General features: G+C 42.8%; 1 protein-coding gene across 1 annotated transcript; it reads right to left on the bottom strand.

The window, feature by feature from the left end:
* Positions 1–3770: 3770 nt before the first annotated feature.
* Positions 3771–15329, bottom strand: MIS18A (MIS18 kinetochore protein A). Its single transcript, XM_044251025.1, has 5 exons — positions 14967–15329; positions 12394–12460; positions 7672–7794; positions 5124–5220; positions 3771–4053 (listed from the first exon to the last, which is right to left on the bottom strand). Exons 1-5 carry the CDS (start codon positions 15310–15312, stop codon positions 3973–3975), a joined length of 714 nt encoding a protein of 237 aa, XP_044106960.1. The 5' UTR covers positions 15313–15329; the 3' UTR covers positions 3771–3972.
* Positions 15330–17078: the final 1749 nt, after the last annotated feature.

Here is a 17078-nt window from a genome sequence, read left to right as displayed (position 1 = left end):
GCTTCACAGGCCTGCAACCGCCCACTATTTATTCAGGAAGAACAAAAAGAGATATACAGATATATATACATAACACTGACTATTTATACAAAATTTTAAGTCATTAGCTTTCAGGTACTTCGGCTTTTTCTCCAGGCAGTGAAGGATGTTGCTGTAGGGGTACCTGGGTGGCTCAGTGGGTTAAGCCTCTGCCTTCGGCTCAGGTCATGAGCTCAGGGTCCTGGGATCGAGCCCAGCATTGGGCTCTCTGCTCAGCAGGGAGCCTGCTTCCCCCTTCCCCTCTTCCTGCCTCTCTGCCTACTTGTGATTTCTGTCTGTCAAATAAATAAATAAAATCTTTAAAAAAGGAAAAAAAAAAGAATGTGGCTGTAATCACTAAAGTCTTAAGATACAGTGCTTCAATTTAGATTTATTAAATGAAAAGACATTAGGACGGAATCTTCTGGGTGACAAAAGGAGAATTCATTTTCCTTCCCTAAACTTTAAGACAAACAGTATGGAGGGAGATTCAAAATGCACAGTAATGTCCTGGGAAACCAGCTGGTGGCAGGGTGAAGCGGGCATTTTGGGTTCTTTAGCATGTGCTGATTTTTCTGGTATAAACACTCCCAGCCACGGCCAACAGGAAGCTACCAACAGTTTAACAACCAACTCAAAAAATTCCTGACAATTTAACAGCTGGCTCTCAGATCCTGCATGCCCTGGAGCCAGACGGAGGTAACTGGTTTAAGATTTCGCTCACACTTTCCCTCATATTCGACAAGTAAACTCAGTTGTTAAGCCACTGAAAGTGTGAATTTCATACCATATGATTGCACTTGAACAGATTTTAAAATAAATGTTTCCTTAAAAATAGGTGTTTACTAAAAATCAGGTATTTAATAATGCAGAAACATAGTTATGAAGTAGTTTAAGTGAAAACAGTATGTTTGGTATGGTTCCAAATTTGCATATAAAAATGACTATAAAGATATACCCCAAAAAGTGAATCATAATTCTTTTAGTTGTGAGATTATGTGCTTTATTTTCTTCTTTGTGCCATTGCTCTATTTTTTCAAAATTTCTGCAATGTTCATATGTTGTATTTGTAACTGGAGAAAGAAGTAAATGGTAATATATATATTTTTATTATGGTGTTTCAGATTTCTCCCTTTACACTCCTAGAATCTTAAGGGGATACTACGTTGGAAGGAATCAGATCAACTCTATTCTAAACAAGGCTATAAATCACTGTCATTTCATTTTTGTGATGCTTTAGTTTTCAAAGCACTCTCATAAGCATTACCTAATTTGATAATCTGTGATTCAGGGGAAGGTTATTATAGCCTCATTTTATAGACAAGGAAACAAAGGCTCAAAACGATTAAATAATTTGCTCAAGGTCACATGGGTGAAGAAAGTAGTTCGACTGGGATCCTGACCCAGGATTTCTGCTACCTGTGAGACCATCCCTCAAACGCAAGCTGAGGGAAGTCTCGCTCACAGCTTCTTTGTTCAGGAACTTCCCACTACATGTGTAGACCCAATTCTGCAAGGAGGCCTTCTCCTGATGCTGCCCATTTTACATGTCCAGAGCTTGACTAGAACCATCCAGACAGGGCGCATTCCATCCCGGCGCGGGTGCTACACAGAGCAATGACCGCAGTGGGCTCTCTGGCTTGGAAATTCAGAAACACGATGAGAGCATTTGCTGAGGACAGAACCCACACTCGGATGAAACTATAATGTTCTATGCAGACGTGGTTAGAAGAATCTAGAAAGGCATGTAATAGGTCCTGGTATCAGCTTCCAGAGCTTCTCCCTAAAGAACAGGGGAGCGCCCCTTTACAGGGATGGCTGACAGGACAATTTCTGGGTAGCTCTGCCTGAAGACTCTTATGAGTCTTTTGCAACTTGAGCCGGAATGTCCGTGTCTTGCTTCAGCACCCGCATTCCTGCCCACAAGCCGTGCTTCGTCAGAACTTGGCAAGCAGCAACGAGAGCACACTGTTTTCCAGTTACAAGAGACAGAAACAAGAACCCATTGCCTCGAGTCTTGTCGGTGACAGGATGCGTTTTCACAGCAGCGTTCTGAGACCTCAGGCTAAAGCCAGGAAAGCCAGGCTTCCCAGCCTTTGGGGAAACAGGAGAGGCTGGCCATTGGCGGGGGGGGGGGACCCTCCTCTTGCAGGTGTCACAGAGCAGCACACAGGGAGGACAATTCCCGCCCGGAGGCCTCGAGGTGAGCGGTCCGGGAACCTGAGCAGCTCTCTGGCAGAGGCAAGAACATCCCTCAGTGACATCACGGGCAGAGGCCAAAGACGCAGACTCCGCCTTACAAAATGCAACTGTCTCCTGGGATCTCCTTCCAGGGGCTTCAGTGCAGAGCGGGTGATGTAAGCTTGTGAGCTTCCCTCTGCACCCAGGAGTGTTCCGTTAGCTTCACCTCAAGGACAGCCTGACAGCAACGGCAACTGTGGCTAATCCAAGTCCCGCACCAGAGGCAGCCAGAGCACCTGAGCAGGACCCGTATCCTGATCCACAACAGATGCTCAGTCAGCACTGTGGATCTTAGAAATGATTTTTCACTGGTGAAATGAGCAGTTTTCAAGATGCGTGGATTGACTCAAAATCCTGCCCCAGTAGGAGCAGAGTAAAGGAATTAGGGAGCCAAACCACCCGTCTTTGGAACAGCCCTGAACGTGACCGCCGGCCTGCTGCCGCTGCACAACCAGGAAGTTAGAGGAATTCCTGCTCTTACCGCACTCGCCCACCTGCTCCGAATGAACTTGCGTGCAAGCTGCCCTGAAGCACCGGAGGGGACACACCGGGGGCTGCCTCGAGCTGACCGAGGCAAGACGACTGTGTCGCTGCCAGCAGGGACAAGTATGTGCTGTCTCGCTACCATATTCTACCTGGTCGCAAGTCTGCACGAGACAAGACCAAGGGGCTCACTAATCTCTAATTACCAGGGCTTACTGCCAACCTATCAAAAATAATAACTGTCAATGAGTCAGTCAATCCTTTTGTTGGGATACCTTTAAGTATTCTCAGAAATAATTAGGGAACTCCTGAGCAGAAACTGAGCTGAGTTCCTCATCCATACCGAGTACTAATGTTGTGCGGCCTCATCGGGACCCAAAACCAGAAAGGCGCCTGGAGAAATCTGGGTTACCTGTACAGTCCTGGGCAGGCTTTCACGGCGTCAGGATTTCTGAATTCAATTATATACCGCAACTCAGTCTTGTTGCAATCAATCTTAAAATACTTTGTTTTCATCTTTAGTCTCCTCCTGATTTTAAAGATAGCACAGGCTTACTCTAAGTCTCACGTTACAGACTATGGAAAATTCCCCAGAACCCCGCCCTCAGAGACTGACTACTGGTCTCTCTGGCAAATACTATTCCAGATTTTGGGGGGCATATAGTAGTAAACAAACAGACCCAGAGGAATTCTACTACCCTGAGACGCTATGCTGTTCGGCTCCTGTGCAAGTTTTCAAACAGTTCTGACAAGTGATTCAACTGACCGGTTTCTTCAGAGAGCTTTATGCATCCATTTTCAGAGACAGTCAGTCACACAGTGGGAGGAAAAACCCCTAAGATTTCCGTGCCATTCAATATTAAATATTTCCCAAAGTATTAAAGGTGAATGAAAATTTTTTGAAAGGAAATGAATAATGAACTCAGTACAGACAGAGGAGTTCAGAAGATCATGGCAGTTTCTTATCAACACAAAAGCTACTAAATTCCAGTTTCAGCAAGTATCATAAAATGGCTTTAAAATTCAACTTCAGGAAATAACCATCTCTTTACCATTTATTATACTGTAAAGTAGTTCTACAATTCTTCTCACTTGATCAAAACAAGAGAATACACACACAGCCCTTTAGAATTCCTTCCATTCTAGGTGAAATGAAATAATAACCAGAATCGCTACATATGAAAGAAGTGTCCATCAGCAGGGAGTCCAGAGTGGGGCACTTAGAAGATTTCAGTTTTTGCAACTGGTAAAGGACAATTTTGATTCAACCTCCCACAGCTTCGTTTGTAAGGCTTTCAAAACATCTTCCATCTATTGAATTAAAAAAATATTTTCAGATACACATAGATTATGATTAAAATCACACCTGATTAAAATACATATCATTAACAAAATTTATGAAAAGTTATGCATTTCTATACACATACACACACACACACACACACACGAATTAACAGTGGAATATTATACTGCCATCAGAAAGGCTGAGATCATGCCATTTGAGACAACATGGTTGGACCTACAGGCGACCAGGCTAAGTGAAATAAGTCAGGCTGAAAAAGACAAATATTATTGATTCCACTCATAAATGGAATCTAAAAATACGAATAAACAAACAAAGAGCAGAATTAAACTTATAAGTACAGAGAATGGACTGGCGGTTGCCGGGGCGGGGGCGTTGGGCAAAATGGGTGAAGGCCTCCAGTTAGGGAACGAGTAAGCCATGGCAGTAAGAGTAGAAGGAATACAGTCAACGATATTGTAATAGTGAGGTAATAGGACAGACAGTAGCTATACTTGTGGTGAACAAAGCATAATGTATCAACTTGTCAAAATACTTAAGTTGTACACCTGACACTAAAGTAATATTGTGTGCCAACTATACTCAAATTTTCTAAAAATAAAAGAAAAATAAGTTAACAACAAAAAAAAGTTATGCATTATACATGAAAGTGTTTAGAGGCATACTCTGAATTTTATGTAAATAAGGCATCGTTCTCAGCCTCTAACTTAGAGCTTCTATCCACTCCTCAGTACCTTGCCTGCCTGCCATGGGGCGACGTTAGCATTCAAAAACACTTGCAGGTTGTTTAGACCCGGAGAACTGAATCAAATGAAATATAGTTTACGAGTTTCTGGATCTATATGGTTTTGATTGAGACATGAAACGTCTTATAATTCTTTGGATAAAGCTTTAGCGTAAGTTTGGCTGACCCCCAAATCAACTTTGTTAACGCCTGAAATAAACCAGGCGCTCTTCCTTACCAGGAAAGTACTAAGACCAAACCAGATGCCGCTCCGAGGGCTGTCTGTACAGGAGCGCCTGCTCACCAACAGGAAGTTGTTCATACAAAGATAGAAAAAGTACAGAACAGAATTACCTGCTTTAGAGACTTTTCTATTTCAACTCTGCTTTCGAGATTAAAAAGTTCTTTATCTTCTGACACAATTTGCTTTTCCGAGGACCCTAAAATATAACTGCGGTAGAGCACAGTACAAAGTTAAAATATGAAAAAGAGACAAATATGAAATTCATGTTAGTTAATAACATTAACTCTATCTTACACTATGTATTTGTACCAAATGAACATAAAATAACGTTTTTGTTACTACTAACTTACACAGGAAGTTGTACCACCTAAAATCAAGTTTTTCTCCAAAATACCCTGGTCCGGGCATTGCTTTATATTATCCACAATTCTAAGTATTTCATTCCTAGAACAAACTTGGTCTTTAGTTAACCGAGTAGCAAAACATTAACATAGTTCAAAATTCCTTTTTTTAAAAAAAGATTTTATTTATTTGACAGAGATCACAAGTAGGCAGAAAGGCAGGCAGAAAGAGAGGAGGAAACAGGCTCCCCATGGAGCAGAGAGCCCAATGTGGGGCTCAATCCTGAGACCCCGGGATCATGACCTGAGCGGAAGGCAGAGGCTTTAACCCACTGAGCCAATCCAGGCGCCCCTCATAGCTCAAAATTCAATAATTAAAAAGTTTTAAAAGATTCTGAAGAAGCCACTGCTTTTTTGCTTTCTATAAGTTTTGGGAAACATGGGTACTTTCAAATTCGACTTTTAGTAAATAATATATGGAGTCAATTCTTGGTGACTTGGATTTGCCAACTTCAACAAATATCCTCCAAGTTATGTTTTGCTCAGCTCTCTCGGGTTAGGAGATGCCGCGGTGTAGAAAATATGAGACAAGAGAAGTGTTGGCCTGGAAACGAGGAAAACGGGCCCCAGGTTGGTAACCCAGTAAGTCTAAACAGGAAACAAGAAGGTGCTAGTATTTCTCCAAAGAACGTGGATGAATGGGCGTTTCCTCCAAAGTCTTTCCTCACACGCAGCCACTTCAGCAGGTCACTTCTTTCGTCAAATAAGACCAAGCTCCCCTTGGAAGCCTTAGTGATTATATTTCTGAAAAATGGCACGGGAGGTAAAATGGCAGCAGGCAATTACCATCCTGTTTAGGAAAGAAGAACGCCCTGAGGTGGGAAAGGAAGTGGCGCGGAGTAATTTACAGAACTGTAAACAGGGGCGCCCGCTGGCTCCGCGCGCAGAGCACGCGACTCTCCATCCCGGGGTCATGCGTTTGAGATAAAACTGGGTGTAGAAATTGCTTAAAAATAAAGGCTTTTGAAAAAAACCCCAAAAGTGTAAATAAACACTTCTAAAACCAACCAGGTTCCTTGGCATTAAAATTCTTTTCATTTTGGGGTGCCTGGATGGCTCAGTCCTTAAGCATCTGCCTTCAGCTCAGGTCATGGTCCCGGGGTCCTGGGATCCAGCCCCCGCATCGGGCTCCCTGCTCAGCGGGAAGCCTGCTTCTCCCACTCCCACTGCCCCTGCTTGTGTTCCCTCTCTCGCTGTGTCTCTCTGTCAAATAAATAAAATCTTAAAAAAAAATTCTTTTCTTCTTAAACTATCTTCTTTCCTGATGTATAAGGTTTTCAGGCATCTTTAAAGGCTTGAGGGTTACATCTTTTGCAGGATAAGTGAAAATACATTGGGGTCAAATAAGTGATTTAATTTCATGTTTCCTATTTTAAAAGGTTCATGAATTAGAAGGCAACTAAGATGCCTGAAACTCTTGGGTGCCTGGGTGGCTCAGTCAGTTATATGTCTGCCTTTGGCTCAGGTCATGATCCCAGGGTCCTGGGACTGAGCGCCATGTCAGGCTCAATGGGGAGGCTGCTTCTCCCTCTCCCTCTGTCCCTACCCCTTGTTCATGCATTCTTTCTCTCTCCAATATATAAAATCTTTAAAAAAAAATAAATAAAAATTGAAAATAAATAAAAGCTATCTGAAAACTCTTTAACTGACATCTGTCATCAGCCTCCTATCCGCCTTGTTTCCAAATGTCTACTTTTTACAGAAATCTTAGAGAATGAAGGCACTTCCTCGCATGCCTCAGGGAAAAAAAACAGGTGATTCCTTACTAGATGCAAGAAAATAAATAAAATCTTTTAAAAAGATTTTATTGGACTTTGTATTTCTGCTTTTCCAGAAGACCAAAGGGACTTCCTTCCTAACCAGTTTTGAAATTCCAAATCCTTCATATTCTAGATGGCTAAAAACTTGGGAGAGGGGGCTTGGAATAAAATGGACGACACATATTGATCCGCACAACCACTTAAAAAATCCTCTTAAACTAAATCAATTTTTATGGAAAACTGAACCTATTTTTATTCTGAAAAAAACATTCTCACAGTGACTTCTCCTTACAACTTATAATGTCTGATTTTCCAATACCAAATACATCAGGTCAAAACAAACAAAAAATCACCGGCTCTACTGTCAGAAATTATTACTTGAAAATATATTTTAACCAAACAGTGTTGATTTAGTTCTGATGTTTTCATACCAATTTTTCTGCAAACAACTTTCCAAGAAATCAGTTACAAGGTTTTCATTTATTCAGTATACTTACCTTTCAATGGCTTCCACACTGAGGCAAAACAAGTCTCTCTTGTAGTCTAGGCTCTTGGGTGTGCACCTGTACACGTAGCCAAGCCTGAGCGAGCACCCCGTGCAGGAGAGGGCCTCCAGAATGCTGCACAGAGGAAGGGCCATTGCTTCAGCCAGGGAAGGAGCAACTCGTTACCACAAAAATCCCACTGGTAAAACCCACAAACGCTTAGTATTTAAGTTGCTAAAATATGTTATTCCAACCCTACTAGGTCACATGTTATGTATAAAGAAGGAAAAAAATAATAGTGAGATATTTATATTAAAAAATGTAGACAGTCACCTCCAGGCTATACTGCCTGCAGGACCTAGTGACAAGGGACGTGCTAAAAAGTGACAAGGGAGGATACTGATGTGGTGTTTTTCTAGAATGTAAATGCCTCCATCTGGTATTAAGAAAAATTATCTAAAAATTAAAAATAAGACAAGGATTCCACATGCCCTTTTATTGGCACACTGTCCAACAAGCCCACCAAGCGTCACGAACGCTCGGGGACAAGGAGGCAGATTCCTTCCGCGATGATCTGGGAAACAAGTATCTTCGGTCTGTAGGCTGTGTGTGTCTGCTACAATGACTCACCTCTACTATTACAGCACAGAAGCAGCCACAGATAATACATAACTGAATCCACACCACGTCTATGTTCCAATAAAAATACACTTCCAAAATAAGTGCCTGGCCCATGGGCCATACTCTGCCCTCCCGGAAGGTCACACTGGTTGCTCAGTACTACTGATTAGGGCCCAGACTCTCCGAAGTTAGATGATAACTTATAGAAAGGAGATTAATAAGATTGACAGTTTGTAAAATCAGAAATAATTTTAGTCTGGTAGAGACACAAATGTTCTTGGCTATTAGAAAAGGTAACCTCAAAGGCTGAGGCTCTGTTGTCCCGCAGGACAGTAACTAGATTTGTTCTACAGAGACTCCTTCCCTAAACCAGCACTGGCAGGCTCCGACTCCCCCAGGAATGCGTTAAATAAATCTCTGACGTGTGCTCATCATCTATCTGTTAGGGTTGCCTTTCTTTCTTTCTTTCTTTTTTTTTTTTGAAGATTTTATTTATTTATTTGGCAGAGAGATAGAGAGCACAAGCAGGAGGAGCAGCGGGCAGAGGGAGAAGCAAGCTCCCTGCTGGGCAGAGAGCCTGATGTGGGACTCGATCCCAGAATCCTGGGATCATGACTGCCTTTCTCTTTTTAATTATACTTTGACCTAACACTCTTCTATCCACTACAGATATGTTGCACACAGACAACTCACAAATATTCTACTTGATGATCCAGGTTCTCCACATAATTGTTCCTTCATTCTAGTTACTTCTCATCTCAGGCTCTGCATATTTGAATATCATCTCCCCCACAATGTCAATTCGTATCTTCTTAAAATCTTGGAATCCAGTCACCCAAATGTCCTGTCAAGTTGACCTATCCAAACTTGCAGTTCTATAAGTATCTATAATAAATCACAGTCCCAACACATAGCAAACTGATAACTGAAGATTTAAATCTAGGGATCATAACATAATATACATCACAAAAGATGGCTATTATTTAAAAATTCCTATTGGTATTAGCCATTTGTAATAACTACAGAGCTATTCCTGTTATCAAAAAGTAGAGCCAACCAAGACTCAAACAATGTATCAGAGACTGCATTATTGTTTCCCTAAAGATAGAGACTTTTTTAACTATTGCAGCTACATATGGAACAAAGAACAAAATGCCCAATAAATGGTAAGTCCCTACTGGTGATATAATTAGCTAGACAATATGCCACTGGTCATATATTAAGTTTCTATATTTTTATATTTTAAAAAATATTATATTTTTTAATAGTTCAAATTTATAGTTCTTTTTTATTTTATATTTCTTAGTAAAGCCCAGGAGGGAACCCTATCCATACTACCAAGAGTGAACAGGAAGATGTCCATACTACATCTCGAACTTCATCATCCCTGTGTGGCTGCATACACAATTACCAAGATTGTGAACAAACATATGATGCAGGTGTAATCACCAAAAAGGATCCTTACATAAACCTAAAATTCAAAACACACTCATCACCAGATAACAGTGTCTTATCCCAGATTACCCAAATCAAAAAACAGCACTGAGGAATACACACGCAAACCCGTTCACACCTCCAGAGTGACCTTGTGAGGAACAATGCAGAGAGCAGGACAGTTACTGCCACGTCCTTCTGCTTTTCCCACCGGCCAGGATTTGGCCAGAACTCAGCCTTAACACTGAACAATACTGAGAAAGCAGTGCCAGAAATCCTAGGGTGATTTTTCAAAGAAAATGAGTTTTCGAAGAAAAGAGTGAGCATGTAAAAACCTTAGCGAATGACAGAAAAAAACCAGGAAACGGTGCTGCTAACTTCACGACACGTTTCTAAAACCCACGAGTGCCCCTGTTGGCCAGCTGCGGAATGGCTCAGGTGGCGACCCGGTCGGACAGGCCTATCAAAAACTTATGAGCATCCCAAGGCATTATGGCATTATTTCCCCAAGTGCAGAATATGGGACCCTAGTGAATGTCTTGAATTTAAATTTATGTGGAAAAGTGATAGGTTCGGGTGACACAAGTAAACAGGACTTTGTTATTTAAACAATGGCTCACAGAGTCGGAGTCAACTCCCCTTTTCAGTTCCCTATCAGTCCCAATTATGAAAAGAAAAGAAAGTCTCAGGCCAGGGCTAGGAAATCTTTTTTTTTAAATATTTTCTTTACTTCCTTCTCAGAGAGGGAGAGCGAACACATGCAGACAGAGTGGCAGGAAGAGACAGAGAGAGAAGCAGGCTCCCTGCTGAGCAGGGAGCCCGATGTGGGACTCGATCCCAGGACGCTGGGATCATGACCTGAGCTGAAAGCAGCCGCTTAACCAACTGAGCCACCCAGGCGCCCCTTCCCAGGGCTAGGAAATCTTTAACAAGAATCTCACAGCTGCAGATCTCTTAACAGTGAGAATCCAGACCTCAGGCCCAGAACCAGTCAGGTGATAGCCTCTCTGCTGGAGTTTAATAACAATTTGTTTTCACTGTGGTTAATTTCTAGTTCAAGCAAATGATATGACAGTAATATATCAGATTCCTTTTGAAATAAATTTAAATAAAAATCTGGAGTCAATGTAATGAAAGATCTTAAGCACACGATAGCAAAGCTAGTATGTGGATATGGCAAAAATGGTTACAGTGGCATCAAAAGACTAAAATTGGAAGAAAAGAAGAAAGAACACTTTCCAAGAAGGAAGGAGAGACAGGCACCTGGTGGCTCAGTTGGTTAAGCAACTGTCTTCAGCTCAGGTCATGATCCTGGAGTCCTGGGATCGAGTCCCGCATGAGGCTCCCAGCTCCACAGGGAGTCTGCTTCTCCCTCTGACCTTCTCCCCTCTCGTGTGCTCGCTCGCTCTCTCTCTCTCAAATAAATAAATAGTCTTTAAAAAAAAAAAAAAAACAAAAAAAGAAGGAAGGAAAGACATGGGCACCATCCTAGCTCTACTAAACAGTCTTATGGTTTAAGCAAACTTCTAATCTCGCCAGGTCTTTCTTTATCTACAGAATGAAAAATGATCTAAGGCTGGTTTTCCAGACTGAGGTCCCCTGTGTCCCCGCAGCACATCCACATACTACCTGTACTGTTATTAATTTAATTCTCCTTAAGGAGGGTAATTTTTAATTTTATTTATTTATTTATTTATTTGTTTGTTTGTTTTTAAAAAGATTTTATTTATTTATTTCAGAGAGAGAGAATGAGAGAGAGAGAGAGCATGAGAAGTGGGAGGGTCAGAGGGAGAAGCAGACTCCCCGCCGAGCAGAGAGCCCGATGCGGCACTCGATCCCGGGACTCCAGGACCATGATCTGAGCCGAAGGCAGTCGCCCAACCAACTGAGCCACCCAGGCAACCCAAGAGGGTAATTTTTTAAATTGAAATACACTTTATTTGAATAGGACCCTCCGGCACTATTTTAAAATGAAAAACGAGTATTTTTAAATACACACTAAAAAACAAATACATGATTATTAATTTCCGTTTAATACCACCTAAAGTTACTTAAAACAGATCAGTTAAGACACACTTTGGGCAACAATTATATAGGCAGAGCCTTCCATTCAGTCTACTGAGGATGCGGCTTATAGCAGTGGGTGGCGGGTACGCCAAGATGGTGATCCCTTCAACCCCTGGAGCTGCAGCACGAGCCTCGGACTGCTGCAGCCCCCGTGCTCGTTGCTTCAGGCCTTGTGCAGCCTTATCTGTTTACCTCAACAGGCCACATGTCCACGCATGTGAGTGTGACGCCAGCATTTTCTATGGGTAACATAACATTAAAAAAAAAGTAGGTAGCATTGGTCTAAGGCACCCTTTGGCTGCGATTTTATGATACAGATAATTTCTTTTTCTACTTTTATTTTCAACTTGCTTTAGCACTAAGCCCAAAGACCCAGAAGAGAGAGTCAGAACGTGACTTTAGAAATTCAGAAACTCTTTCATCACAATATCTAAAAATGACTACCATCACTCAAAAATTCTTACATTAAAATGACTGATTCTGTATTGATCACCATGAAGAAAGTTATATCCCAACTACTCTTACTGGTAATGACCTTAATAAAGATTTTTTAGTTGAAAAATAAACATTTTCTCTAATACATATATTCACACAGATAATAGCCTTACTCACCAACCATTTTCATTTTTACGTTTGGATAGTATCTGTTCCTTATCCACAGAAACATTACAGGAAACACCTAGAGCAAAGTAACAATAATGTTTTAATGTGGTTTGCTATAATACACCTGCAGATATTTAAAGAAACTCTAACTCAATTTTTACTTTAGCACTCAGAGAACCAGAAAAAATAAGAGCCCAGAGTCACATATAAACAAAGGTGGTTCAAAACTAAATGTACAGAGGTCTTCTGTAAAAAAGATGGCAGAATGAGAGTTACTTCTTTCTCTTCCCTGAAAACCACGGACATTAACAGAAGGAGTAAAATTAGCAGGGAAAATTCAACAGCCAGTAAAACCTGAAACAATTAGAACCTCAATCACAGACTGCGAAGAATACCTGCAAGGTATAATAAAAGTGGGAAAACCCCCAGAAAGATGCTAAAAGCCCAGGTTTCAAATGCAGAGTTCTTAGGGACATGGACAAAATCTTTTAATTAGACCATGTCTTGGATGGGGTCACAGTTGACCCCAGAAGCAGGAAACATTTCCAGAGGATCCAGGTCCAGGATGCACTAAAGGAAGGGATAGGGGATGGAGGAAAATGAAGAAGGGATATCACACCTAAAATGTCCACACTAACCTCAGGGCCTTTGCACTAGCTTCTCTCTGGCTGGAAAAAGCAAAGAGTGTGACCCCAGAATTGTACATGTAGTCAGGTTGCCATTCATGTATAGAGAGAACAGAAAGACATTTCCAACCATTCAAATTTGAAGTTTTCTTGGGGACTGGGGTGGGGGTGAAGAGTGTCTACTGAAGATAATGAAATAAACAACTCAGAAATGAGAAAGCTATTAATAAGCTTCCTTGTATTAATAAGAGTCCTGGAGTTAAAAAAACAAATTCATACAAGAAGGTATATTAAGGTTCAACAACCATGCTATGGCTACAGAACAGAGTAAGTGTTATAAACCTTGACAAACTAAAAATAATCAAACTAACTCAAACCGAGGCAGGAGGGAATAGAAATTAACCAAAGAATTCATTTCTTTTTTTTTTTTTTTTTAAAGATTTTATTTATTTATTTGAGAGAGAGAGAGACAGTGAGAGAGAGCACGAGCGAGGAGAAGGTCAGAGAGCGAAGCAGACTCCCCATGGAGCTGGGAGCCCGATGTGGGACTCGATCCCGGGACTCCAGGATCACGCCCTGAGCCGAAGGCAGTCGTCCAACCAACTGCGCCACCCAGGCGTCCCCAAAGAATTCATTTCTTTATCTTTCACAGCAGCAGTGATGAAGAGGGGGAGTAAATCGAATTATCTAAAGCTGATAAGTTTTTAAAGTTTTTTTTTTTTTTTAAGATTTTATTTATTTGAGAGAGAGAGCATGAAAGGGGCGAGGGGCAGAGGGAGAAGCCGGCTCCATGATGAGCAGAGGGCCTGACGTGGGACTCGATCCTGACACTCCAGGATCATGACCTGAGCCGAAGGCAGTTGCTTAACAAACTGAGCCACCCAGATGCCCCAAGTTTTCAAAAATTTAAAAACTGATGCAAAGTAAATGTGTTCATATATATATATATATATATATATTTTTTTTTTTTAAGGAAAAAAAAGTATGTGGCAAATGATAGAAGAGAGACTGTAAAAACAGAAAGTACAAATAAAATGAAAGGTTAAACACCAAATGTATTATTTCTTGCCTACTAAGAAAAAGAGATTCTCCTACAGAGAATCCAAGTACACACTGTTCTAATGGCAGCAACTCTGGAAACAATCTAGACCTCCAACAACAGACACAGATTGGGAGGATTAATGGTACCTCCCTAGTGAATTTCTTCCAAATATTTATAGAATTCAGACATAAATCTGATCTTGAAAACCACAAGTTCAAAAAGAATAGCCATTTTTACAGCCGTTCAGAAAAATACATGTGAACCACTCCCCTAAGGAAATACTATGAAATCAACAAAGCAGAGAAACATAGAGGTAACTGGCTATGTTCTCTCTAGAAGCTGGATTTCAAGCCACCTTCTTGACTTGTTTACAATTAACTCCTTCCTCTCCAGTTCTGAAGAGACTGTTAGTGTTTTTATTACAAATTTCCTTTAAAAAAAAATTCTGATAGTAATGTGTTCTGACAACTCTAACACAACTAAGATTCTAAGAAAAACCAATCCTGACATCCCCCTGCAGGCCTAAATAAACCATTAACATATTATTGACGAATTAACAGCTAGGTAATTTCTGTGCGGAGTAATAGAGAGTGGCCACATCCCAAATGCTTACAGTTTAGGTCACTTTTTACTGTACAATGCTCACAAAGACGCCGATTGAATCGCTGCTCTTCTGGGCTGGCGGAATCCCAGAAAAGGACCCATCATTCGTGAGCCCAAGGTGCAGGGGTGACCCTCCTCCTCCCTTTTTCCTGGGACAGCTCATCTTCTAAGATTTTTCTGCTTTTAAAAACCCTGGACGGCCCCAAACCAGCCGCCTCCCCTTCCCCTCCCGGGCCGTCCAGGTGCGGCACAAGCTCTTCCCCACCCCCTTCACCCCCACCCCGACTTCCCACCCGGGCGCGGCAACTGACAGCGCAGCAGGATGCAGTTGGTGTCCTCCTGGCTCGTCACCCAGCTCAGCGAGTCGCCCAGCGGCCGCCTGCAGCCGGAGCACAGAAACACCAGCGGCCTGTCCTCCTCCTCGGCGGGTTCCGCAGCCTCCTCGCGCCGCGTCGCCTCTGTACAGGCCACCGACGCGTCCGCGCTCACGGAGTTCCACATGTTTGCCCACTTCTGCAGCAGCTGGTGACGGTTCGAGTCTTCCGCGAGCCGCCTGCCCAACAGAGAGGAGTCGCTCCACTTGCCCTTGTCACCGCCACACGTACAGCTTGCAGAAGAGCATCCCTTGCAACAACTGGAAGGCCGAACGCCCGCCATTCCTCCAAATCGCCCGCGTCGCGGAGCGCCACGGGAAATGCGCGCCTGCGCCTGCGCGGGGCGGGGCAAGGAGGCGGAGGCCAGACGGGGGTGGGGCCTTAGGGGGCGGGGCCTGGGAGAGAAGACATGGCGGGCAACCTGCTAGTGCGCATGCTCTTTGGCGGGCTGAGCCGCGCGGGTTCATCTCTGGGGCTGTCAGATTTTCCATCTTTAGGAAATTGAAGCTGCTGGAGATGCGGCGGCCAGTCTACGTGGGGAGCGGTATTGAGCCCCTTTCCTAGTTACTAAAGTGAATACGCCGCCTCACACACCACCCAGGGAAGAGGAGTTGGGGAACACATCTGCTTTCTACAGCTTCATTCCCCCTCCTCCAGGCTGCAGCCCCTCAAATCTCAGCGCGCCCGGGGGTCACCAGGAAGCTGATGAAAACAGATTTCTCGGCCCTGTCCTCCCAAATCCAGCCAAGGGGTCGGGTGGGCCACGACGCAGTAACCATGAAGCAAACTGCGGAGAGTCTGTTGGCTCTCCTGGACTCTGATTCTTCATGGATTAATTGGGTCAGTACGGCACCGGGTTCTTGACGAGGATCCAGTGAGACGATGGGCTTGGAATGCTCTAAAGTGCCACGTCCGCGTCAATAAGCCTGCAATGGGGGGGCGGGGGGGGGGGACTGCCTTCTCTCCTTTGTGTGCAAGCAAGCTTGACTTCCCTGGACTGCACTTTTCAGGCACAGTAATATCTCCGGTACAACCCACATCTGTTCTTTAAGTAAGTGGATAGTAACTCGGAATTCAAAGGGGTGAGCTCCTTGCCCCAGACTTTGGGTTTTTATTGTCAACACTTACATTCTGTCGTGGGATATCACAGTAAAGAAGGAATGCGAAGAGGGGCTGCCTGATTAGTTTCTCACCCATGCACTTCTGCCTTAGTAGGCCCATTTCCCCATTAATAATAATAGTAATTATTATTATTATACAAATTATATTTTATAACTAGATTACTATAGAGATGAATATATATATTATATTAAAACATTTTCTTTGACCTTAAAGTTCCTTTTTCTCTTCTGATTTTAAAGGAAATTCAAACATTTTCATGGGGCTGTAAAAGTACCATGGCCCTAGGCACTGTGCCTAATGGAGAAGTCGGACCCAAGGCAAAATGAACCCCTCTGTTGTCACAAGTATGTTTGTATTATGAATATAAAGTATTTAGATCTCCACAAAACCGCATTTTATGTGGGGATGAAATTAGATGCTTGAGTAAGATGACCTTGGACTGGGTGGTGGCAGGTGCTTCCTGAACCGCCATTCCAACCCCTCCTCTTAGTTACACAACTGGGAGATTTGCACAAGGTTGAGTCCCACCCTCAAGTCCACTAACATCACCCCAAATTCCAGGAATGGATTAACCCAATTCAGGTAACCCATCTCTCTTCCACAGTCACAGTGCGGTGATGGCTCCTACCCAAGACTTGAACCAATCAATACACCGTGCTCGCCTGGTGATAAGGATTCACTCAAATTAACAGCTTGACCTAAGTTATCAAGTTTTGTCCAGTCAGAGTAAATCTCAAGACTCTTGTTCAGGAGTTGAGGGAAAAGATGTCCTCTTTGTTCCCTGGGTATGAACAAAAAAGCCCATACCCAGATTGCTTCTGGCAGCCATCTTGAAAACATGGAGAAGGGCAGAGCTGAGCAATCACAGAGATACGGCAGAGCATGCGACCTCCGGCCTCTTCCAGTTATGTGAACCAACAAATCCTC

This window comes from Neovison vison, chromosome 6 (genome assembly GCF_020171115.1).
Source record: "Neovison vison isolate M4711 chromosome 6, ASM_NN_V1, whole genome shotgun sequence".
Classification (NCBI taxonomy): domain Eukaryota; kingdom Metazoa; phylum Chordata; class Mammalia; order Carnivora; family Mustelidae; genus Neogale; species Neogale vison.
The sequence above is the reverse complement of the archived record's forward strand: the minus strand, read 5'-3'. Positions and strand labels throughout refer to the sequence as shown.